General features: G+C 39.1%; 1 protein-coding gene across 1 annotated transcript; it reads right to left on the bottom strand.

Annotated features, from left to right (window-relative positions):
• Positions 1 to 11,707: 11,707 nt before the first annotated feature.
• Positions 11,708 to 23,155, bottom strand: Mmp13 (matrix metallopeptidase 13). The gene is made up of 10 exons (XM_020168071.2): positions 23,010 to 23,155; positions 22,680 to 22,921; positions 21,937 to 22,085; positions 21,642 to 21,767; positions 19,484 to 19,645; positions 17,962 to 18,079; positions 16,883 to 17,016; positions 15,786 to 15,945; positions 13,708 to 13,811; positions 11,708 to 13,010 (listed from the first exon to the last, which is right to left on the bottom strand). The coding sequence occupies exons 1-10, from the start codon at positions 23,127 to 23,129 to the stop codon at positions 12,910 to 12,912; spliced, it is 1,416 nt and encodes a 471-aa protein (XP_020023660.1). The 5' UTR covers positions 23,130 to 23,155; the 3' UTR covers positions 11,708 to 12,909.
• Positions 23,156 to 25,592: the final 2,437 nt, after the last annotated feature.

Raw genomic sequence — 25,592 nt, 5'->3', positions numbered from 1 at the left:
GGGTGGGAGCCTATCAAAATCAAGTGTATTCACTATTGATCACACCGGAAGTTTAATGTTTAATGTGACAGTGACAAAACTATTCAGGGTACTGTTTCTGTGGCAGGCTTGACTCACTTAGAAACACTGGCACAATTGGTGTGTTGTAGAGCTCGTGTGTGATATGGAGCCCCACAGTTCCATATCTGGGTCAGCCTAGTATTTATTCAGATACAAAATGCATTGCTTATAAAGGAAATGCAAATTAAAACCACACTGAGATTCCACCTTACCCCTGTTAGAAGAGCCATCATTAGCAACACCACCAACAACAAGTATTGGTGAGGATGCAGGGAAAAAGGAACCCTCTTACACTGCTGGTGGGAATGTAAACTAGTACAACCACTCTGGAAAAAAATTTGGAGGCTACTTAAAAAGCTAAACATTGATCTACCATTTGATCCAGCAATGCCACTCTTGGGGATATACCCAAAAGACCGTGACACAGGTTACTCCAGAGGCACCTGCACACCCATGTTTATTGCGGCACTATTCACAATAGCCAAGTTATGGAAACAGCCAAGATGCCCCACCACTGACGAATGGATCAAGAAAATGTGGTATCTATACACAATGGAATTTTATGCAGCCATGAAGAAGAATGAAATGTTATCATTTGCTGGTAAATGGATGGAATTGGAGAACATCATTCTGAGTGAGGTTAGCCTGGCCCAAAAGACCAAAAATCCTATGTTCTCCCTCATATGCGGACATTAGATCAAGGGCAAACACAAGAATGGGATTGGACTTTGAGCACATGATAAAAGCGAGAGCACACAAGGGAGGGGTGAGGATAGGTAAGACACCTAAAAAACTAGCTAGCATTTGTTGCCCTTAACGCAGAGAAACTAAAGCAGATACCTTAAAGCAACTGAGGTCAATAGGAAAAGGGGAACAGGTACTAGAGAAAAGGTTAGATCAAGAAGAACTAACCTAGAAGGTAACACACACGCACAGGAAATTAATGTGAGTCAACTCCCTGTATAGCTATCCTTATCTCAACCAGCAAAAACCCTTGTTCCTTCCTGTTATTGCTTATGCTCTCTCTACAACAAAATTAGAGATAAGGGCAAAATAGTTTTTGCTGGGTATGGAGGGGGTGGGGGGAGAGGGAGGGGGTGGAGGGGTAAGGGAGGGGGTAGGAGAAGGGGGGAGAAATGACCCAAACATTGTATGCACATATGAATAAAAAAAACAAAAACAAAATGCATTGCTGGAGGAAAAGGAAAGACAATGTGCTCAGCAAGTTCACAAAAGGAGAGACTGAATTCATGGAGCACTGGCATTTCAGTTGTGTATAGAAGGTTGGGTAGGCCTTCACTAAGCCGTCTTGCTCAGTCATTAAGACCAATGGAGCACATCTGCTAACCGGTTTACCTCCCTCTTTCATTCAACTAGGCTTAAGGACAAATTAGGAAGCAATTCAACAAGTGTTTGACCACTAAAATAAGATCAGCATCTTGGAGTGACACTGGACTTCAGATGTATATGGCTCATCGTCATCTTCAGGCTCATATCACATTTCCTGGAACCAGAACTTGATGATAAAACAGATCTTCAAGGGTAGTGAATAAACCACATTTCTACCACATGATAAAAGAGACTGTGAATGGAGCAATAATGTCTGGATTATTAATTAAGCATGCATCTGTTTTAAAGCTCTTTTCTGTAATATATTTATAATATATTTGGTTTTCCTTTTCCCACAAATTATTCATTTTAAAAACCCCAAATGAAACACAAGACCTAGCTCATTCCCAAGCCATGTTTCCTCTGCCAAGTTTGGACTAGCTTAGTTATCATGTAATAGCAGAGCTCTTTTCCAAAATTTATTGGGAAAATGATTTGCTCAAAAGTCAGAGCTTTTAAAGAAATAGAGTTTAAAGAACTGCAAAACTAAAGGGAAAGATAGTATGTTTCTACTTTCCTATATAATGTCATCTTTAAACATGTGAACTTACAGTTGCTCTGTTCTTCCCCTCAGTATTTGCTAGTTGATGATTCCTTGGGATTTGTGTGGGGAAGTATAGGCTAAGTTATTCAGAGTGGATGACAAACAAAATCCCCATTGCACAGTGTTTCTAAGACCTCTTAGAAGACTACAGAAATACTTGTAGGAAAGAAGGAAGACAAAATGGAGGAAGGGAGCACAGTGAGGTCTATGAACACTTAACCATGGTCACATTAAAGCATCACTTCCACATGTATGTCAAGGAGCGGTTTCATGTGATCTGTATAACAACCCTGAAGGTAGACAAGGCAAGTATTTTTATCCTCAGCTCAGTGCAGAGGAATGAGAAATACAGAGCAAGTGGGCCACTTGTTGACTTCAAAAGTGCTTGAGCTCAAATTCAAACTCTTTTTTAAACACCACTGTATTGCATCGTCATATTTGATGATTGTGCTACCATGGCTAAAACAGCAAAAGAAACTCTGGATATCTCCAAAGAGTGGATTTCAATGTGTATTTTGAGGTTTGAAGAGGTTCTGAGACCATTCCTGTTCTTGGGCTGTGGATCTTCCAGCCATTTTGCTCCAGGTGGAGCCATCCACACCGTGCTCTCCTCGTGGCCCCTGCTGCAGGAAGATGGGACTTGGGGTTATAATAGCTCTCCTGAGGAGCACATACATGAACACACCCAGACAGCATATCTTACTCTGTACTGTTTGATTTATGTCCTATTTGGGGCAGGCATGTTTCCCAAATGCTGTTAGGGCATAGCAATTTGTAGCAGAGTGAATAGTTGTGTATAGGACAGTCTTTCTGTTCTCTTCAATCTGAGGCCCCTTCTTTCCTCCTATTCCTCTTCCCATTCTCCTGGCCATTTGCAAATCCCAGCTGTCCAAGTTTCCCCTAGGCCAGTGAATAGCATTTCATACACAAGGGTGTTTCTGAGTCAGCATAGGTCCATGAACCTGGGGAGTTTTGCAGTCAACACAACTAGTTCTGAAGCAGAATGACTACCACGTTCAGTTAAGGTCATACAGCTAGCCCTGGCCTGTGAGTGATGAGTGATCATGACAGTCACCTCCCCATGGCCAGGACTACAGGAACTACCAGCCATAGGACCACTACCCTGGAAGGGCATATTGAAATCACTGTCTTTTGTCACAATCTATCAGTAAAGATTGAAATTGTTTGGTGCTATGAAGTGTGCACCTGTCCACTTTTCTTAACTCAGTGATTATCTGGGGGTTCCAGTAGAAATATGCATACTTTCAGGGATCTGCTGGTCCCTCAAACACTCTTCCCCTGGCTACCAACTCTATTCCCAGTGGTCAGGGACTTTGCATATTTACCTGTTCAGTTCTGGAAGGTTGTTTAACCAGAATTTATGAAATTATCTAGACCAAATCTTCTGACATCTTGTAACTCTTAATCTGCAAGTCAGTTTACATGATTGACTAGAGTTGTCTAGGCACTTTTTACTTGAATTTCTCACTTGGGTGTCTTGACCCAGTTTTAATCCTAAACTTAATTGTAGTTCCATCCTGAAGACTCTATGTACAACCTCAGCAAGTAGAATTACTCTTGTATTTTCAGTATTCCTCTGCTTGGTGGACGAAGAACCAATAAATGAAAACTCAGAGTTAAACTTTATTGTAAGAAATCAGATGACAGTTTTTACCAATGGTAGCCTTCCAGCCTCCTGAGAGTTCCAACTCTGGGAATTAGTCTTGAGGGCATATACCAAGAGCCTTCTCAAGTTTGACTCAGTCCAATTAGCATGATTTCATGTTCAGCTGCTATAAAACTATGCTTCCACTGGGTGTGTTTTTACCCCCTGGGTCTGAACTCTTAATTCTTCTTCACTAAGTAATCATCATTAATGATTACGCCACCAAAGGAAACATCTTAAATGATCTTCTTCCTTCCCCAAGGCAAAGGGATTGAGAGTTGATAGCATAAACTGTCACTTATGAGGTTGGACTTGGGCAGAGAGGTTAGTATATCCTCTAGGTAACAGGAGACACACCTACAATAGTGTCACCTAAGGGTGTGACCATATCTTGCCTGTGGAATGACTACATCTACTCTGTGTGGTTTTAAAACAATGGGTGAAGGCTCAGAGAATTTGGTGTTTTGGGTACTGAATGAATCCTGAGTTGATTCAGTTACGGATGTAGAAATACAATCAAGCAAGTGACTGGAAAAAAATGACTACCTGTGCTCCCACTGATTGGATCATATGGCATGGTCATGTTGTGTAAGCACAGGAAGGGGACAGGTTTAGGAAGGGGCTAGACCATGCTCACTGAACATTCAGCAGTATTTTAATCCCACATGTACCTCTGTACCCCTGAGTACAGTGCCTCTGTCATTCACCTTGGTCTTCATCCTTCCTTGAAAGAAATTCTTGATGACTGGCTAATCTTTCTTGCCACTTAGGAGTCACTGGACTTTTTTCCTTGGCTTTGCATATGCTCAGGAAATACACATTTAAGAAATATCCTAAATAAGACATTCTAGTAAAGAAAAATGATTTCCTCAAAAAATCTTAAACTGTGCTCCATGGACAAATATAATAATAATGTACAATGATGTATTCTTTATTGGACACTTTTTACCATTTTCTAGGTTCCCATAACCCATGCCAATATTCATTATTGGTATATGAAGTTCAATAGTTGACAAGATGGCCTTCCCAAAGGACAGAGTTCCTTTGGATGCTACCATCTATGTAGGAGGAATTCTGTTTGCCAGAACCAAACCAAGGGAAGCAGGACTTCCTAGCTGCAAAGATATAGATGATTCATGTTGTATCTTCAATTCTAGGGGCTCTTTCTTAGGATTTTTAAAATAGAATGTTATGTCTTCAAAAAATGCAGAAAAAACACAGTCATTTGGCTAACTGAAGAGAAGTAGCTTACAAGTTGTACGAACAGAGGAAGTGCTTAAGGTAGGCAGCTATAAACCTGAAAGAATGACTTCAATATCTGGTTTTGAGGTTGAGCTTTGTATCTCAGATTTGGGGTGCCTACCACCATGTCTCTGGGGTCCCTCGCAGTGCAGGATAGAACCAGAAATAGGAAAGGAAAAAGAACCAGCTTGGAAGAGGGGTCTCTCAAATGTTAGGGACAGGCCCAGATGTGGGTAAAGGTGGGCTGGAGGAGGCCAAAGAACATGTACAGTTGTAGGAAAGGACAGAGCTGGAACAGAGGTTGTGATTGGCTTTCACACTGATCAAATTCAGGGCAGGGGCTACAGGGAAGGTGCTCAAGTAAGGTGGGGGTATAGTTGACAGCTCTTTTCCTTCTGAAGTAAGATGTGAACTTGATGGCTGAGAGCAAGAGAGGGAAAATATAAGATGTTTGGAACGGACAGAGCAAAATTTGAGATAGTTGAATATATGCCTTGATAATTATGTCTTCACTGAAAGCAAAAGGCAGAAGCCTTTTGTGAGACTCAGCTTCTGGGTTGATGCATGGACCAGAACTCGAGACCCCCCAGTTCTCAAAAAGAGTACTCACAGGTCACAGAATATTGAAATGTCTGGGCTCTGCAATAGGGAATAAGAGAAGTGTCTAGTTTGTTATGCTGTAGCAAAAATGGGGAGTCATCTTGGAGAAAACACAGAAGCTAAGAATATAAAATAAAAATTTTTTACTGAGTACCAAGCGGTTGAGCCACAGCTCCCTCAACCTCTCCTGACTATAGTCAGTCAGGGTCAAGGGATCTCTGCATAAGGTGAAGATGGGGAGAACCTGGTAGGGCCAGACATTCATCCAAGATAACATGGACACACGGACTCAGATTCTGTTGACCCTAGGTCAGGGGTACTGTCATATTGGTGATATCCTCTCACAAGTACAACTGAATGTATTTGGTGCCCCCTAATAAATAATGGATGTCTAAACACACAATGTTCTGCCCTGTGGAAAACAGTAGAGGAAGTAACAGCTGGAAGGGGAAAGGTGAGATGACTTTTATGGGCTAATTTCCAACATGTTGAATGATCTTGGAAAGATCTTTTTTTTTCCCTTGGCCTCAGTTTCCTGTTTGTAAAATGAAGGAACTGAAATCAAATCATCTAATTTGTTTATGTAGTTTTTTAATCTTACATAAGTACAGGATATACAATATTGTCAGATCTTCCTAGCCCCAAAGTCTGACACACTGAAAGATTTTAAGAAATGTTTTGGGCTTAAATGTAAAAACTCAGCAAAGTGTCTAATGCAACTCTAATAATATAGCTCTGAGTTCTTAATTCCCCTTCCAACTAATCCCACATAATTTCTGGGAGATTTTGTTGCTAACCACTGTACTTCCATCACCACTATTGCAAAATATCTATCAGTATTTCACTTCCTCTTCACCCTGCTTTCTTGGCCTTTGTTTTATCTTTCTGTTATTCCAACCACAGCCTGTGTTTCCTATAGGAAACATAACTACCCAGAAGAGATCTTATTTATTAAGGGACAAAGCTCAATAAGTAAATTCAGAAAGGTGGGCTTGGCCCGAGACAGAAGTGGTGCTGTATCTCAGCCCTCTGCTCAGATCAAAATGATTCAAACCAGAAACTGAGCCAGCTTATACTCTATACCCCAGTACTCAGAGGCACATACAGCTCGTGGAACTCCTTTTTCCTTGTGTTATTTTGGAAGTGAAGCCACTAGACACTGTGAACTTACTGAACTGAGGTTCAGACTAGGTGAAGCACAAAACTCAGGAAGGCCAGGCCTTCAACCATGGAAAGTAAACCTCCTTTTCAGGTACAGTAGGAAGGGTCATAGGATATGATGTGCTTGTGACCTGTACTGTCTTTTTAGTGCCCGGTTTACAAAAGGGAAGATAGGTTGTCAAGAAAACGAAGGCTACTTTCCATGCACCCATTAAAAGCAAATCAACCCAAGAGTCTTTTTTAGCTACCAATGTTAAATCTTTTTGGTACCAACAGATGAGGACACAGATAAATGTGCCTTATTAATGTCATTTAATCCTGCACAAAGCTATGGAAATGGGACTAGTGGCATACTTGCTTGTAAAGAATTATGCAATAACAGGCATATAGAAATCATGAGATTCTAATCCCTTACAACCAAGATTTAAGCAACTCAGAATTCTCTGAATACTGAGTATTTTTAATTGGTCCTTGCCCATTTGACATGTGGTAACATTATCGAGTGATTAATTTTAGAGTGGGTTATAATGAATTTTGAGTATGTACATATGAAATTGAAGTAGCACTTATGTGATTGAGTTTGACCTCTTCAGGTTCATACATGGGAAAGAAATTTTCCTTCTCAAAGAATTTAATGTCAAGTCGCAGTTTGGGTCATTTAAGTCAAGTAAGACATTCTGTTAAACTCTTACAAAAACGCTCATGCTATTCTTGTGAACTCAGAACACCTTTGTGTCTTTCCTAGAGTTCATTGTTAGTTGCAATTTGAGTGCCTCCCAAGCAGGGAGGCCACCTCACCAATCAAGCAATCCTAAATTGGAATTTCAGGCACTTCAGCGCATCAGGCACTTACGAAGTTCCCAAAGTTAGAAAAAACTAAGCCATTTGAGAAAGAAACTTTGGAAACCTTAAAACATTCTCTTCCTGTAAACTTGACATTGTCCCTAGGTGATGGGTAATTATTCTTTTTATTTGAGAAATAAGACTTATCATGCAGGATAATTTGAATTTTCTTCCCTCTTGCTGCTGAAGCATTCATAGTTTAGTTTGTCATTGAGGCACTGATTCTGGGTTTTTGTGGTTTGTGACTCACATTGGAGTCTGTCACTCAGAAGCCTGTGATTACTCACAAACCCCCAACTTCAAGGTTAAAGACCCCAAGGTTTGGTGCCCTTACATGACACACCATCCTGACTCTCAGACAAGTGACAGGGATACAGACATGATTAAGAAAGGTGAAGCAAACTGTTCTTGAATTCATAAAAGCTGTTAAACCTTATGAGTGCCAATGACATAAAATCAGGAACCACAGTCAGCAATTTGGTCAAGTTCCTCATCCCCGCATTAAAAACAAAGCAGTGCTTCTGTGACTAATTCAAATTAACAGAACATTTCCATTCTTTAAAAAGGGTATTGTTTGGTGCCACCTAGTGGAACTACCAATCCAACACCTTATGATAAATCCTTCAAATCCTGTGCCCAGGGCCTAAGTTTGGTGGCTTGTTTTGGTGGCTGTCTTTCTCTAAAGTCTGCTCTGTTTGCTTTGGTGTCTTAATTCTGCATGAGAAGAAGGAGATACAGGATAATATTTTTAATTTCACATGAAAATTCTCCCAGGATGATTCCAAGGGCAAAATTTGCTACAGCACTGTCAGGTCTTGTCAGTTTTTCCTCTCAAATTCACATGGGCTGCTAGCAAACCCTGAAGGATACTTCAAATGTTCAACTCCCACTAGTTGACAAGGAGGCCTTTGCTAGCTGTAACTCAACTCCAGTGCACGCAGTTATCCAGTACATTACTCTGTGGATGTCACATTGCTTCTCATGAAATATTCATTTGGACTCGTCACCCCAGTTTTGGAACATTATGGGAATAACCTATCTGTGTTTTACGTACAATTTATTTTATAGAAGATTCCCACTAAGATTACCTGCTCAACTCATATAAGCATTTTCTTAAATACCATCTGATCTCCAGTGTTAAGCTCTAAATAGACACTTGGCACAATTTGAATTTGATGCTCTGGCTACGGTGGTAGGGTACCAATACAGGTAACATCAATTATGCTAGGAATTTGTCATTGAGACTGGAGCAGAGATGGGGCCAGGAAATAATCCTGACTACAAATATTTATGCATTATATAGTAACTTTATCTGTGTATACATCTGTCTACTTATTCATCTGAGAGACAGACATGGAGAGAGGCGCAGAGAGAGAGCAAAACAGAGAGAGAAGGACAGAGAGAGACAGACCATGCAAGCAAATGGTAAAGCAAATGGGAAAGTTTTTTCTGAAGTCAAGGTAAACTAATCTTTTTAAATAAGAGAAAAAGAAAGTATAGTAGGTAATCCTGGCTGACTGCTTGACTACACTGAATGACAACTAGAAAATTGGTAAAGCACACTTCTGTTTTCAGAGATGATTGATATGTGGTGGGTGTATCTGTTAGCACATTTCCAGAGATGATTGGCATGTGGACCCTCCCTGCAGGAGAGCAGCAACATCCAACAGGCGGGGGATGGAGGGTCAACAAAAAAAACCAAGGAGGTGAAGCTTGAAACTCTTCACCAGGGGGTACACTTTTTGCTGCTGCCAATGGACATCAGACTCCAGATTCTTCAGCCTTTGGACATGAACTTGGACTAGCAGTTCCCCACTTGGCTTCCGGACCCTCACCTCGAACTGGGCTGCACCGTTGGTCCTTCTTGTTCTCAGGCTTCCAACTTCTTGGACTGAACAGCTGCTGGCTTCCCTCACTCTCCAGCTTGCAAACGGCAGCTGTGGGTTATTTGGCTTCTGAACATTCGTCAGAATTGTATGTACGGTCTGTTGCTCTGTTCCTCCTGAGAACAATAGCCAACATGTCACACTCTATGCCTGGAAACCTGGGACAGCAAAGGTAAGCCCTGTTTCTGCCACAGGACTACATGTAGCTGGCATCCTGAAAGGACTGGTTTTACCAGGAAGTCTTAGACTCTGGTAACAGCTGTATAATTTCTCAGAAACATGCGGCAACGAACACTTCCTTAGGTGCTTCCCAAGTAACTGTGGGACCTGGTGTGGACATTCCTCGCCCAGTAGGTCAGGTGTGGACATTCCTGGCCCGGTAGGCCAGGTATGGTGCAGAGCCATGCGTTTCTGCCTGTTGCCCCAGTAGTGCTGATGTGCTGGTTGCACACTGTGGAAGTAATATTAAAGCAATCTTTCCTCTGCAGAAAGGAAATGGAAGTCACCCCCCCAGAGTTTTCAGAGAAGTAAGTCATTCACCTGAGATGAAGGCCAAAGAGAGCCAGCAGCATCTTATCCCACCAGGACAATTCACCAGCCTCTAGATCTGGAGAGAAGCCTTCACCAGCAAAGAATTTCCCCAATGCTCTTATTGATATAGTTGCAGACAGTGTTTCAGAGTAATATTGATGTCTATATAATCAAAAACTTAAATGTTTCCACAACTGACTTAATTATCAAGAATTAGACCTACACCTGCTACTGCCAAGAAGGAATGATCCATGCTATTTTTTTAAACTTGCATGGTTTAAAAATCATGCACAAAATTAAGCACTTTTTTTTCCTTCAAAGAGAGAGAGAGAACAGAAACAGAGAAAGATATAGATTTATATTTAGCACGGTAACTTACTTGAAAAATGGCGGGAGGGGAAGAACAGTTGAATCCAGAGGTTTTCTTGGTAGTTTACCCAATTCACCCTATGCCAAAATCATCGTAAAATACTCCTACAACTCTCTACTGAGTTCCAAGAAATTCATTACTGTCTGGAAGGCTGGGCTTGGAGCCCTTTCCTAGTTTCCCATCACTGGTCCAGTTAACTCCTATTCATTTTGACATTAGCTCAGGTACCTCTTCTAGAAAAGGCCTGCCATGAGCCTCCCTCCTGTATCTCAGTGTCCCCTCCCCCATATACACAGTAAAATTCCTCTTGTTAGATGTTCTCGAGGCACCATCATTCTTTTCTTTGCAGCTTTTATCATAGCTGTAATGTGTACTTATTTGACTATTGTCTGTCTGTCTCCCCAACTAGACTGTGAGCTCCAAGAAAGTAATGTGATTTGCTCTTCATTCGTTCCTCAGCTTCTGCCTACGTTACTGGCACAAGATAGATGTTCAACTTTTATTAGATGAATGGATGGATGGACTATGTTCTAGTCTAATAACAAACTAGGAATCAGGAATCCTGTTAAATTGCCAAGAATGATGAAAAGAATGCAGATTAATTTTGGGGTGCACCAGAAAGAAAAAATCAGTAGTCCTTTTTGCTTCTACAGCAAGTGGTCATTGCCTCCCAAAAAGAGCACTAAACCTACCAAATTTAGTTGTTGCCTTAGTTTTGTCACCACAGTAGGACTTTAGGAGATGGAGAGCAAGTGTTTCTTTGCTAGTGAATGACATTTAACAGATACTTATCAAACGTTTGGGGACAGGCAAAGCTTAGGAAAACAAGGGACCAAATTTCTTCAACCTTGGGGGCCCTGGGTCTTCTTGCTTTCCTTATTAGAGCTCCCAGCCTCCTCCATATTTCCCCCAAATCACCAAAGCTGCTGGTTGTCCCTTTTACAGATGAGGAAAGTAAGGCCCACAGAGATTAAATGACTTGCACAAAGCCACTTGCAGAGTTCAAGGAAGAGCCAGGATTAGAAGTGGATCCTCCTGGCTCCAGTTGTGTTGTTGCTCTTCCCATTTATTGCCAAATAATGCCCTGAGCAGGAAGGATTCCGAGGAACGTGTGGGAAGAGGAGCCCATCAGCACGAGGCTGGCCAAACTCGAGGGGAACTTCTCTTAACATTGCCTGCTACAGTGAATTCTAAACTCTCAGTTTAGTCAAAAGGAAGGAGGAAGGGAGGAAGGAGGGAGGGAGGGAAGGTAAGAGGGGGAGGACAGATGGAGGGAAGGAAAGAAGAAAGGGAAGGAGAGAGGGACGGAAGGAAGGAAGAAGGAGGGAAGGAAGACTGAGTGGATTATATCCACCAAGAAACACTGGTAATAAATCCTTTTTGTATGAGCAAAGATAAAATGTCTCACATAGCAATGACTGTTGAAAATATCTTTTTATTAGAAACATAAACCCTTTCTAATACATTGTGCAAATATGCACGCATTTTCTTCGCCTGAGTTTTTATGAACAAGGTGTCTTAGCACAGTTGTCCTCCTGGGTGCCCATTCAGTAAATGCCAAGTGCCCCGCCCAGTGTCAGGCACTGTGATAAATGCTGAGGAATTTCTTTTAAAAGTAAAAGAGTAGAGAAAAAAAGTCCCATATCTCAAGAGGATTACAGTTTAGTAAACTATTTTATTTATTTTGAATGTCTCAATTTTAACATATATATATTTCCAATTTATAAAATATGTTTTATTTCCTGCTCTATAATTCTTTAGAAAATAGCTTACATAGCAAAGGCAACCCAGATAATTAAAATTACTGGGTGCATAAAGTAGGGTTGAAACATTACTTTTAGCCTTAAAGAATCAAATGATTTATGAAAAAGTGATGCTATCCCTAGACTCTTTATAACAATTTTAATTATTTACTGCCTGACTTTTTGAAAACATGAAATAGTTTAATAAAAGCAGAGCTCTCTCTTTATCTTCTATTATTTTATGCAAAGGAACATTTGTCTCATTTAAAAGCAGCCAAAAGTAGAAATTAAAAAGAATCCAAAGCCACATCTACTGCCTCAAGTGACCGATAGTGTCTTGGTGTTTGTGTGAAGAGAGATGTGTACAGCTGAGACATTCTCAGTGCAAATCTCAGATTATTTATTTGGGATGTTTTCTGTGATCTATCACTTACTGATATTTCCCTTTGTCTTGTATAGCTACAGTGTGCTTCCCCAAATCTCCATGTTTACATTACTTTGTATGCTTTTTAGTAAAGATGATTCCAAATTATATAAATGTGATTTATTTCTATGCCTTTGTGAGTTCCTTACATATGGAAAAACCATGCTTTTGTTGGCAGACTTATAACCCATTTTTGGTGTGGACAATATCCTCGATGATTGATGGCTTCTACACAGCACACAAGAACCAGGTGATCATTGGAGATATTCATTCTCATTACTTTAAATTCTTCAGTGTGGTTCCAGCCACTCATAGTCAAAGATAACTTACTGCAGCTTGCTCACAGAGCTAAGCTTTCCCCTGACACTTCTCCTCCCCTCACACCCACCTTTCTGGAGAGCATATTATCCAAACTGCGCTCCAGAATTTAAATAAAAAGTCTTAGGAGACACTAACACCACAGTAGGGAATTTGCTGGCATGACACGGACGATACGGTTACTCCAGATGCTGTACTCAAACTGGATGGGTCCGTTGAAGAAATAGATATAACCTATGAGAAAAAGACCATAAGGAAATTTTCAGGCTGCAAATAGTAAGGTTTTACTACAGCAAATATTAAAGGTCCAATCTGTTAAATTCCATTTATTTTTCAACTGAGCTTTATCTTTTAAAATCTTACTTGTAGTTATTTGTAGTTCTTTTTTAAAAAAAGGATAAATATTGTCAGATCTTTTAAATCACCTAGAATTGTCTTGTCATGCGTTCCAGTTGTGATGCCAGAAATGTTGATGTTAATTATTTGTTGTAAGTTATGAATAATATCTCTTTTCATAATTAATGCAAAAAGTCACAATATAGTTATTAGTTTTTCTATGTAAATTACCCCTCACTCCACTAGTTTGAATTTTGGCAATACACTTCGCTGTTGGCATTTAAGTCCTATATAAGGTTTAGAGTCTGTCATTCATAGAACTAGCAATAATTAAGCAAAATTCTCATCTACATTAGGGCTATCTTGTGTTTGCTCTTTCTACAAAGTAGTCACACTTATTAACACGCCTAATTCCTTTATTAAAATCCTTTTTTGTTTTGTTTTTGGTGGGACTGGGGTTTGAACTCGGAGCTTAATGCTTGAGCAAGTGCTCTACCACTTGAGCCACACCTTCAGTCCCAAAATCCTTTGAACAGGAAAGTTTTGAGGGGCCACAGAAGCCCCTTCTAAAGGTGAGCACAATGTAACTAGTTACCATTTCTCTCGTAAACAGCATCTACTTTGTCACCAATTCCTGGGAAGTCCTCTTCTATGAGTCTGGGATAGTCTTTATCCATAACATGGTTAGTGTCGTCATACCTATTTAATAAGAAAAAGAAACTCTTAAATAAGCTGCATTTCTTAAAAATTACTTTGAACTAGATGCAAGTGCACATACCTGTAATCCCAGCTACTCAGAAGGTTAAAGCAGGAGGATTGCTCAGGCCCAGGAGTTTGAGCCCAGCTGGGAAACAGAGCAAGAACCCCATCTTAAAATTACCTCTAAATTGTTTTAGAAATAATACAAAGAATATAACTGCACCTTTCAGAATTGGCAAAAGTTTTAAGTGCATTTAAAACATCCTGTAGCTTTTTAAAATTATGAATTACTACACTAAGAGTATAAAGGATGCTTGATTTGTCGACCTTGTTTAAAGACCATCTTTGTAAAGATAGCTACAAGCTCATTTCCATTTCACCAATTATGCATGTTATGAAAGTATGTTACTAGGAAGTGTTCTTCAAATACATGTATGCATATTGATCTCCCACTACATGTGAGACAACTTGCTAAGTATGGCGATGCATACAAAAATAGTTAAGGTTTAATGTCTACGGCAAAAAGTTAGAGGAGCATACAGTAGTACTGAAGTTGCAAAGGGGAGCATGGCTTTCCCTTTCCACAACTTCCTGTTCTATCCTCCTTCTTTCCTGCTCTCACCACACCTGGACAACCAAACACATCCAGTAATTAATCAGGGAGAAGAGGCTCCTCTAAGCTGCTGCTATGACTGGGGAGAGCTTTTTATATTCTTGAGCTGTATTCCAATAGGTAAAGGTAATAACCACTGAGCCATCAAGACAGCTTAGATGTGTGTGCACATAACTGCAAAACCAGGCAACAGAAGTTATGCATCATGGGGGAGTAAACATATAATGCTATGGAAGAACAGGAAAGGGGACACAACCTCTGAACGGGGTAATTAAAAAAAATTTTGCAGATTAAATAATATTTCAAATAGGCAGAATTTCAAGAGAGATTTGGGGAATGACTTCCCAGAAAAGAAAATTGCATAAGAGAAGCAAAGGGGTTGGAAATGCACAGTGTATTTGAGATAGGGTGAGAACCCATCATGACTGAACCATGGAATTCTTATGAAGCGTAGGAGATGGTGTGCAGTACCAGGTAGAAGCTGTCAGTCATTTTTAAAGAGGTGTAAATGTCACTCAAGAATAAAGAATTTTAAAGGCAAAGACGATATGTACAGGGATGTTTGTGTATGTGTACTTGTGCATGTGAGTTTGTGTATGCCTTGTATGCACAACTAGAATAAAGCTTCTGCTCTGAACATTTCAAATGGTGAGTTATTATAACACATTCTCATTCCAAATCCCATAGATCTGAGCTCCCAAATGTTGCTATGCCAATGCTGCTTGAATTGCTGTATGTTTTGTTTGTTTCCTTGTTTTTAATTTGGGGATCAAACCTCAGGCTTCAGGCATGCTAAGCAAACACTGTACCACTGAGCTACATACCTCAGCCTTAATTTTAAATTAAATATTAAAAATATTTAGTATCTTAAATATTCCATCTCTATCTGCCCTTTGGAAATTTTAGCTTTACAAATTATGTGCGTATCAACTTCTGGGCCAACCTCTCCATAGATCTGGTGACTTTGCAAACATGAAGTCTTTTCTCCAACAGTCTTTACCTATGTACATTCTGGTGTCCTCTGTAACCACTGAAAATGGAGAGGGTGACAGGAAAGATGAAAAGGAATGAAGATCCCGAAATAAAAGGGATAGTATTTGCTATAGTTAAGGCACATCGAATGATAAGGAAGAAGTGTGTAATGTACGTGTGTGTGTGTGCGTGTTTTCAAGAGACCTTGAGATTTTTTTTTTAAAAATGCATGTCTGAGGGTCTGCTGAGGGAGCTGACATGGAACAGGAATAAATGACTGGTGTGACATTTAAAATGATGTGTGAGACAACAATTTAGATTAGCAACAGATGCTTGAGGATCACTTTGCTCCCTGTAGTACAGGGGGTTGGTGCCTACTGCAGCCATACCTCCAGACCTGGTTCTCTGAGAAGAAGAGAGTCTTGCCCATGTCCTCAAAATGAACAGCAGCACTTATCTTCTTGACCTCTTTTGGAAATCCCAGCTCAGATATTTTTTTGGGATAACCTTCCAGAATGTCATATCCATTAAGAGCCCAAAATTTTCTACCTTTAATAAGTGAAAGAACAGTTTTATTATTCAAGAGTATCTATTTGGACTTACATAAGTAGGCATTTACTTAAACAAATTAAGCTTATATTTAAGAAATAAAATACTGTTTGTGGTCACCATGTTTATGAAACATAGAAATTTTTCCAATGACAAAGCATTTAAGATACTAGTTTCCTCATTATGGATATATCCAACTAAATACCACAATCCATCTGCCAATTTATTACCTTGGAATATTAAGTTTGATACTGGGTCAAAAATACTCTTAAATTTCTGCATGAAAAATTAGCACCATGGAGCAGTAAATAAGACTGAAAACTCAAACTTTATACCAGCTAGAAAGGTATTTTTTTCTTTTAAAAGTAACTTTGTTGTAACATTAATTATAGTAGTCAATAGAAGAAATACCATAGAATGCTATGTAAAAATACCATTAAACTATGATCATGAAGACAGTGACAATTTGGAAATAGCCCATGTTTTTATGTCAAAGGAACAAGCAGAATCTAACAATATATCTTCACTTTAAAATTAACTGTGTAAAGTATGTATTAAATGTGATGAATAACTAGAAAAGAAAGTGAGAAAATTAAATTTATGTATAGAATGGGGAATTATGGTTAATATTTTTTTACTCTCAAAATTTGCCTTGTAATATTTTCTCAGTACTTTTAAGAACTAAGAAAAGAAATGAAGTGATCATTATAAATCAAAGAATGAATATAATAAGTAATAATGTAGACAGACATTGTACATTTCAAATTTAGGGACATTTGGTAGAATAGTTTCAGGTGTTTTCTGGTTTCCATTGGCTGTCCTCGTTTCCTGATTTGAATATTTTTCAGTATTGATCATTTTACTGAGTTTCTGACAACGTCAAGGTCATCACTGCCTACCCTTGCCCTGAGGGAGGTCTCACCTATGGAAGGCTTACCTCTGAAGATGAAGATAAGGTCATGAGAAGGGTGTTCGTACGCAGCATCAATACGGTTGGGAAGCTCTGGCCAAAATGATTTTGTCAAAAACAGCTCTGCATCTACCTGCTGAGGGTGCAGACGCCAGAAGAATCTAATGCAAGAATGAAAATACAGAGTTTTCTGTCACATTAAGTGCAATATTCCTATTCCGCCAGCCAGCTCTCTCCACACCAATGGAGGTAAGTTAATGCGACCGTGCACTAATACCCATGAAGGCAGAAAAACATTCCACGTCCCCTTACAGTGCCAGCTGTAAGTTGTGGCTAAGTCTAGCCTAAAGCATTCACTCTTGGAATGACACAGAACTTTAGGGAAGCCTCTAAGTCCTCCATGGATTGAGACCAGGTTCTGTTTAATTTTGCGTATCTTGCAAATGACAAACAAATGTGCCAGGCACTGTCTGGGGCTCACAAACTGTGTCTTCCATGATTTCATGGCCTGGGGAATCTGATCCATGAGAAAACACCTGGGGAACAATGTAAGTCATTACAGAGGTGGTAGGAATGCTACTGGATCACAGATGAGGAAGTAAAAAAAAGGAGGGGGGGTGGAATTAATGAAAGAAATGAACAAATAAACAAATGCATAAAACAACAAATATCAATTAACAATATTTAGCCTTGCATTACCTATAAGTTTAGGTTGTAAAGCACTCCCTTTCTCAAATTCCCACACATATATCCAGCATCAAAGACTTTCAGTACCAAAAGGAGTTCCTGTGGACACTTGTGAATAATAGTTTACTAATTCAGTAATTGCTTTCAACATTTGTTTCTCAAATAACTTGGATTTCTAATTTTATTTTACTCTCTCTGTTAAAAAAAAGCTATAGTCAAGGTGTAAAAGAAACTTCACAATATTATCCATTGAACAGTAAAATGTTTATCCATCATTTATTTGATCTGAAATATGTTAATAAACGCCCCAAAGTCTGTTATTTTCACTGTTAACCTTTGGAAGTTTAACTGCATAGCTTGGCAGTTTCAGACATGGCTGTGCCAGTGTTTGTCACTTGATGAAGGGATCTCAGGAGTACCTGTCTTTGAAGATCATCATTTCTCCTCGGAGACTGGTTATGGCATCAAGGGATAAGGCAGGGTCACATTTGTCTGGAGTTTTAGGATGTTTAGGGTTGGGGTCTTCATCTCCTGGACCTGCAGTGATGAAATGAATGTGAGAAATTACTGAGGTGACCTTCCTGATGAACCACGCATGGGAAGGCCGGTGGTGCTGATAGAGAGCAGGACAGGGCTCCCTGCAGTGGCCCAGTAAACCCTGAGGCTCCCACACAGAAGAGCAAACACCTGGTACTTCTAATTCCTTCCTCCAGCTACCCAAGGGTTAACCCTCTTCTTTCGTCCTTCAGGACCCCTTCAGATTCTTTTAAGCTATAAATTCAGATTCTTGGAGTTTGATGATAGACACGGGAGGAAAAGTGAAAGACTGAGAACATTTCTCCCACCCTTTGCACAAAGATTGACAGATGGCTCTCGAAAAGCCATTTCTATGGTACATCATCCCTGTGGACTTCCTCATCTCAGCTCCATCTCCTGACATCAGAAATGCTTGCCACGCTCCACTGGTCTCGGTGACCAGCAGCCTTCAGCAATCTCATGTGACTTGCCTGTGTTTGTCGTTTTTCCATCAGCTCACTTGTGTGTGGACAGGGGTGCAGGGCTAAATAATAACCCTACACTGCTTTTTCTCCATCCAACTCTATCCCAGTCCCTCAGTCACAACAGAGTAGAAGTAAGAATTGCTTCGCCCTCACGCCCTCACTTACACTAGCAGTGACAGTAGATTGAAATCCAGAAGAGACGCACTGGGACGTAGCGGAGGGAGGGAGTTTTCTGAGCTCTTTGCTCCAGTCATGTTTACGCTGATGACTGGGCATGGTGGCTTCTCTATTTAGGGTAGGCAGTCCATAAATAACACTTGGGTTGAGGTTTAATTATTTTGAAAATGTGATTAAAATTTGGAAGAAAAAAAGAAAGATTTTTTTTTTTACACTGTCACTGCTGATGTTGTTACAAACTACCAAAGGCCATACATGAGTGACTTCTACTGTGGCAAATTCGAGTAGTAGGAAAAATACCCAGAATTTATAAAAGCTGCTTCAGGTCTCACTTTCACCATAAACTGTGCTGCTCTCATAGACTTCAAACAGTAACAGAGTACACTATTAAGTAGTACACTTAGGTATACTATTTAAACACGGCTTACTTGCTTCCTTAGTTTAATGGGGAAAAAGATATTTTCCTTTCTTATGACACATATTTTGTGAGTATCAAATGTATCTTGCAATGGGAAAAAATACAAGTATGAGGAGTTATATCCTGAAAATTTTGGAAAATGGAATATTTTCTCCTTGAGCAAATAGTATGATTTGGAAAGATAAAGAGATATTTTTCTCAGGTTTTAACAAAACAATGACAGATTATTGGCAGTGGTAAATTCAGCAGTGATTTAGGAAGTAAATATATGTATCTGTTCTGCTTATAAAACTAATTTTTAAATTGATTGTACTCTGTTTTTATAACTGATAAATTAAGAGTTACCGTAGAGGGACTGAATTCCTTGTACATCATCATCAGGAAGCATAAAGTGGTTTTTTCCAGTGTAGGTGTAGACGGGAAACATGAGTGCTCCCGGGTCCTTGGAGTGGTCAAGACCTAGGGAGTGACCAAACTCATGGGCTGCAACAAGGAACAAGTTGTAGCCTGTAAGAAACAAAGAGACAATGACGAAACTGTGTACTCCAATGACCATGTAATGAAAGAAACTGTGCTCTCCATCTTTTTTTTCTCTTTTGTCATTAACTTACTTTTTACAATTAATATTCAGTTGCTTGAAGGAAGATTCAAAGTATTGATTTAATCATTGTCAATAATTTATTGTTCTCTTTGACTATAGATGCCTACACAGTTAGTTCATTACCTATAGCAATGCCAAGAGATTGCTATATAATTTGTATTCCCAGAGCAGGTGAGCAAAGTGTACAGAAAGAACCTTAAAGTGCAGTATGGAAATCATATCGGGTCCTGTCTAGCAAGGTGCAGCCTAGCACATCAGTCAAATAGGAGCAGCACCTAAAGGGATAATAACTGAGTATGGAAGGTACACCAAATAGGACCTCTGGCTGTACACTGGGAAGAAATTCCAACCAAGGAATTCTTTCTAGACTCTACAGTTTAGAAAAACAGAAACTCTGCACATGACTGGCTACCCTTTCTCTAGACTATTAATTTGTCACCATATCTTATTTCTTCCAGCTATTCTTTCTACAATTCTTAGTCTTCTAATCCTGCCATTTTAAATTGGAAAAAATAGAGTAAGAAAAATAAGGTATGTAAGAAAATAGGGATACTATTACTTCTGCTTAGAATATAATAAAAGCTGGAGCCAGTGATTTCATTTCAACATTAAATCCTGTTTGCTGTCATAGTCTGGTCATGAAGAAAATGAACTAACATAGTAAGTCTTGCACATTATAGGGCAATCAGAGGTCACATAATCTGAGTGATAGGTAATTCTTTATTGCAATGACTAGCAATCGCTATAATTCTTGGCCTTCAACTGAAAACTTAAGTCTAGATTTTTGTGGATGTTTCCATCAATTTCAGTTAGAGATTTCATACCCAGAATTTATGTAGGAATCTAAATCTAAGACTAAAGTGTGACTTCATCTTAATCATATTGAACTTTTATTCTTCTTCCTAAATTCACCCTTACCTATGAAATGCTAAGAACGTGAATATGTAAATTCTCACCTTTCCTTCCATAGGAAGATTGAAGGCATTGGAGTTTAGGCATTAGTCACTTAAGGCTTAGTTTTACTCTTGGGGAAAATAATTTTTTTTTAATTTTTTGAGGGTCTCACTATATCACCCAGTTGGCCTCTGCCTCAGCCTCTTGAATGTGCCACCAGGCTCAGCTTTCTTTTCACTTACATAAATAATAAAACTTGGATGTCTGTGAATAGTGCGTCAAGTGGTCTGAACTAAGGATCTCCCCAGCTCCAAAGTTAAACCTTCTTTGGAACAATCTATGGCTTTTCTTACTAAATTAATATTCCAGTTACTTGGAGCCTTGAGATTCAACTACTACATGAATTCATTTAACACTCAGTTTTATTTTACTCTCATAAATGCATCCATCATTTTATGTGTCTCATGCTATTTGAAGTAAGACATTATCTTGGTTTCTCAGAATGGTGTCTATGATTAGTGCTAGAGGCAAGTCTGAAACAAGTTACTCATCTGATGAGGAACAGAAATTTGACTGAACTTATGTCAATAATATTTACACCAAGGAAAAACTATTTCAGTTCACATCCAATTCAGTTATGGCAAACAGATCTAGCCCTACTAGTTTTTAGATATATATTTATAATAAACTAAACTTCTCCAACGTGTTCAAGGTAGCCTACAGTCACAATCCCTTTACTAACAAAGAGAGCACTTTGGTTCTATTTCCAAGTTAGTTAATATTCCTCAAGCCACAATAATGAAGTAGATTTTATTTACTTTCAATTTTTAACATTGATTTGTAGAAATGCCTCTTATAGAAAAAATAGTAAGTGTAAAATTAACTTTTTATTTTTAGTAAATACAACCTAATACTAATATAATTTACTTTTATGTTTCTTAATTTTGTATCAGTGAATCCATTGCCCAATTTAGTAATCCATGAGTTATATCTTCATAAAAACATTACCTTTGGAACTACTCGTCCAGGTTTCATCATCATCAAAATGGGCATCTCCTCCATAGTTTGGTCCAGGAGGAAAAGCATGAGCCAGCAGACCAGAGGGTCCATCAAATGGGTAGAAGTCACCATGCTCTACAACAACACAAGAGTCAGAATCTACTACGCCTCACAGTACCTGGCATACGGTGAATTGTTGCTGAATGCTGTAAAAACAATGGATGACTGCAAGAAGGAATTTTAAAATGGAGCCAGTTAGGAGCTGGAGTATGAAAATGTTTTAAAAATAATTCTTCATAATTACCTTTAGTTCCAAAAGAGATCATGATGTCAGCAGTGCCCTCATGGAGTCTGGTGAAATTCAGAGGTGTCACGTCGGACCAGACTTTGAAGGCTTTTTTGAATGACTTTTCCACTTCTGAATGTGTCATATCAGGAGTGTAATTCACAATTCTATTCATTAAAGAGAGTTTCGATTACATTGCGGAAGATTAAGCTATTTTAGAATAGTCTGGAATACTGCTTTTCAAGTCAAAATGTAGTGGCTTCCTAAAAAGTTCTACTACTAGTGGTAGAATTTATTAGATGCCTTACAAGGATAAAAAGGCAAGAATTCAGATATTTAAGCATCTCCAAATAACTGGCCATGTGCTATATTAAACTTAAAATATCCAGATGTACAATCTAATTTATGTTGCATCCTGAAAATATGGAATTTTATTGATAAAGACAAATTAAATAAAATCTTTCAAGTTTTTAGAAAAAATAGAATCCTCCATCTTCAACACTATTTTAATAAATACAGCTGATGTACTATTTTCTTGAATCTACTTTTGCTTCTACTTTGGTTTCATTTCTAAAAAATATTTTAAGATGTCCATTGAAAAATAGTGCTGAGTTGATTACAATAATAGATTTTATGAGCGACATTCTCAGCAATGGTGTTAACATATTCCTGGACTCAAAAAGGCCTGCTTAATATTAGATATTTAAGTCTAGAAGAAAAAAACTAACAGATATTAAGGAAATATTGAGCCTATGACTTACCTGTAGGTTAAATTCATTTTGGACCACTTGAGGGTTCGAGGGAAAACATTGTATTCACCCACATCGGGGACCCCGCATCTTGGTTTCTTCATGACATCTAAGGTATTATCATCAAGTTTTCCTGTCACCTCCAACCCAAAGAAAGACTGCATTTCTCTCAGTCTGTCAACCATGGAGCTTCCTGATGACTTCTTCAGGATTCCCGCAAGATTCGGAGGCTGGTAGTATGATTTCAGGTAGTGCTAGAAAAAGAGCAAGATGACCCACTTTTCAGAGAGATACGAATTTAAGAGATGTACCACAGCACCAGGACTGGCCAAGATACTGTACCTCTGCAAACTGGAAGTCTTCCTCAGACAAATCATCGTCGTCGTCCCCAATGGGAAGCGGCAGGGACCCACACTGAGTCCAGCTCAAGAGGAGGAAGGCAGCCAGGACACCTGGGTGCATCTTGCAGGTCTGTGCTGGAGACTTGTCTTTCCACAGTCAAGTACCTTGGCTTTTATAGGCCTGCAGTGATGAGTCATGCATGGATGTGTTTCAGCTTCCTAGTCAGTTGAAGGTAAATATGCTTACATGGTGACTTTTTTCTTTCCTCCCAAGTGTGGTTTTGTGGCAGAATTTTAGGGCAATACAAAATGAGAGCATCTCTTGTTTCACCAGGGTCTCACATCCATCTGGCAAAATAAACCACCTCAGCATATTTACGGATACTGTGGGAAGAAGCAGAGAGTAGTAAAATTTTCACTTCACTCAGCAAAAATGTCTTCCTTCTGCAGGAAGGCAGCTACTTTGACTTTTTCAGATAATAAGAATATCAAGATGGTACACTGACTCCCATAAAGAAAGACCTAGTCTGGGTGAGTTCTCAACTATAGTCTTTCTAGAGAAACTATGAAGGGAAATACTGTGTTTACCTGAGGACTGTTTAATTGCACCAGAACTTAAGCCTGAAGACTCAGAGGTATTTAGGGAATTGATTCCTATGGGTGGAATTTAAACACATGGACATGGCTTTTCAATGACTAGGGAGTCCTGTATGAATTCCCTACAAGTCCAGACAAAGGTAGAAAAATTATGTTATAGTATAACTAATGGTTAAGAATATGTGCTAACACCCATGTTTATTGTGGCACTATTCACAATAGTCAAGTTATGGAAACAGCCAAGATGCCCCACCACTGACGAATGGATTAAGAAAATGTGGTATCTAGACACAATGGAATTTTATGCAGCCATGAAGAAGAACGAAATGTTATCATTCGCTGGTAAATGGATGGAATTGGAGAACATCATTCTGAGTGAGGTTAGCCTGGCCCCAAGGACCAAAAATCGTATGTTCTCCCTCATATGTGGACATTAGATCAAGGGCAAACACAACAAGGGGATTGGACTTTGAGCACATGATAAAAGCGAGAGCACACAAGGGAGGGGTGAGGATAGGTAAGACACCTAAAAAACTAGCTAGCATTTGTTGCCCTTAACGCAGAGAAACTAAAGCAGATACCTTAAAAGCAACTGAAGCCAATAGGAAAAGAGGACCAGGAACTAGAGAAAAGGTTAGATCAAAAAGAATTAACCTAGAAGGTAACACACACGCACAAGAAATCAATGTGAGTCAATGCCCTGTATAGCTATCCTTATCTCAACCAGCAAAACCCCTTGTTCCTTCCTATTATTGCTTATACTCTCTCTACAACAAAATTAGAAATAAGGGCAAAATAGTTTCTGCTGGGTATTGAGGGGGTGGGGGGGAGAGGGAGAGGGAGAGGTTGGAGTGGGTGGTAAGGGAAGGGGTGGGGGCAGGGGGGAGAAATGATCCAAGCCTTGTATGCACATATGAATAATAAAAGAAAAAAAATGATCACCATAAAAAAAAAAGAGTATGTGCTAAGGGTTTACTCCATACTATATTTAAAAGGCATTATCTTTTTTAACCCTTATAAAAGCCTAAGTAGATACTATGGGAGAATACTCCGAGACACAGAGATGTTAAATGTTTATTTAAGGTTATCTTGCTTGTAACTAGTAATACCAAGATTTAAACTCGAACTAGCTATTCAGCTCAAGAGTCCATGTTCTTTTTTGTATTATGTTGTTATTTCCGTGTGTGTGTGTGTGTGTGTGTGTGTGTGTGTGTGTGTGTGTGTGTCTGTTTCTACATTACCTAGACTGGCTTTAAACTCACAATCCCCCTGCCTCAGCCTCCTAAGTAGCTGGGATTACAGGTGTGAATGTCAGCACCTGGAAAGACCCCATGTTCTTAACCATCATCTACTATGGCTTCTGTACTGTCCATTCTCAGATATTCTCTTAAAAACGGAAATGCTCGGTTCCCATACCTCTGGGAGCACCCAGGAAATCAAGCTGTAGGTAGGCACATGGTCAACTTCTAGTTTCTCAAGTTTCATTTTTAAGTGTGTGTGTTGCAGTGCTAGGAATTGAACTCAGGGTCCTGCACACGTTAGACAAGAATTCTTTCGCTGACCTACAACTCCAGTGTTCACTTTTAAGTTTAAACAATAGGAGTACTATTGGTCCCACAAGTAAGAAAAAAATAGTTTTAGGGGCCTCTATTGTCAGACCATTATTCTTTTCAAAAATTCACATCTTTAGTACTATAAAATCAAAGCACCACCTTTGGCCTCTGTAGATATAATTAGATAGAGCAATATAGTTCATACTCTTCACATTCATTGAACTTAATAAATGATTGAAATGAAAGTCAATTTAAATGATTAAGAGAAGAAACTGAAGTTTAGTTCAAGAACATATAAAGACAAAGAAAAGAAACATGAATAATGGCTTAGAATGGGTTGGAAAAGCAAATCCCAACATATGGTAAAATACTGCAATCTAGAGTGGCCAGGACCTTAGAATAAACCAGAGAAGCCTATAGAATAGAAGAAATCA

The sequence above is a fragment of the Castor canadensis genome, chromosome 2, assembly GCF_047511655.1.
Source record: "Castor canadensis chromosome 2, mCasCan1.hap1v2, whole genome shotgun sequence".
Classification (NCBI taxonomy): domain Eukaryota; kingdom Metazoa; phylum Chordata; class Mammalia; order Rodentia; family Castoridae; genus Castor; species Castor canadensis.
Note: the sequence above shows the minus strand (reverse complement) of the source record. Positions and strands in the feature narration are given on the sequence as shown.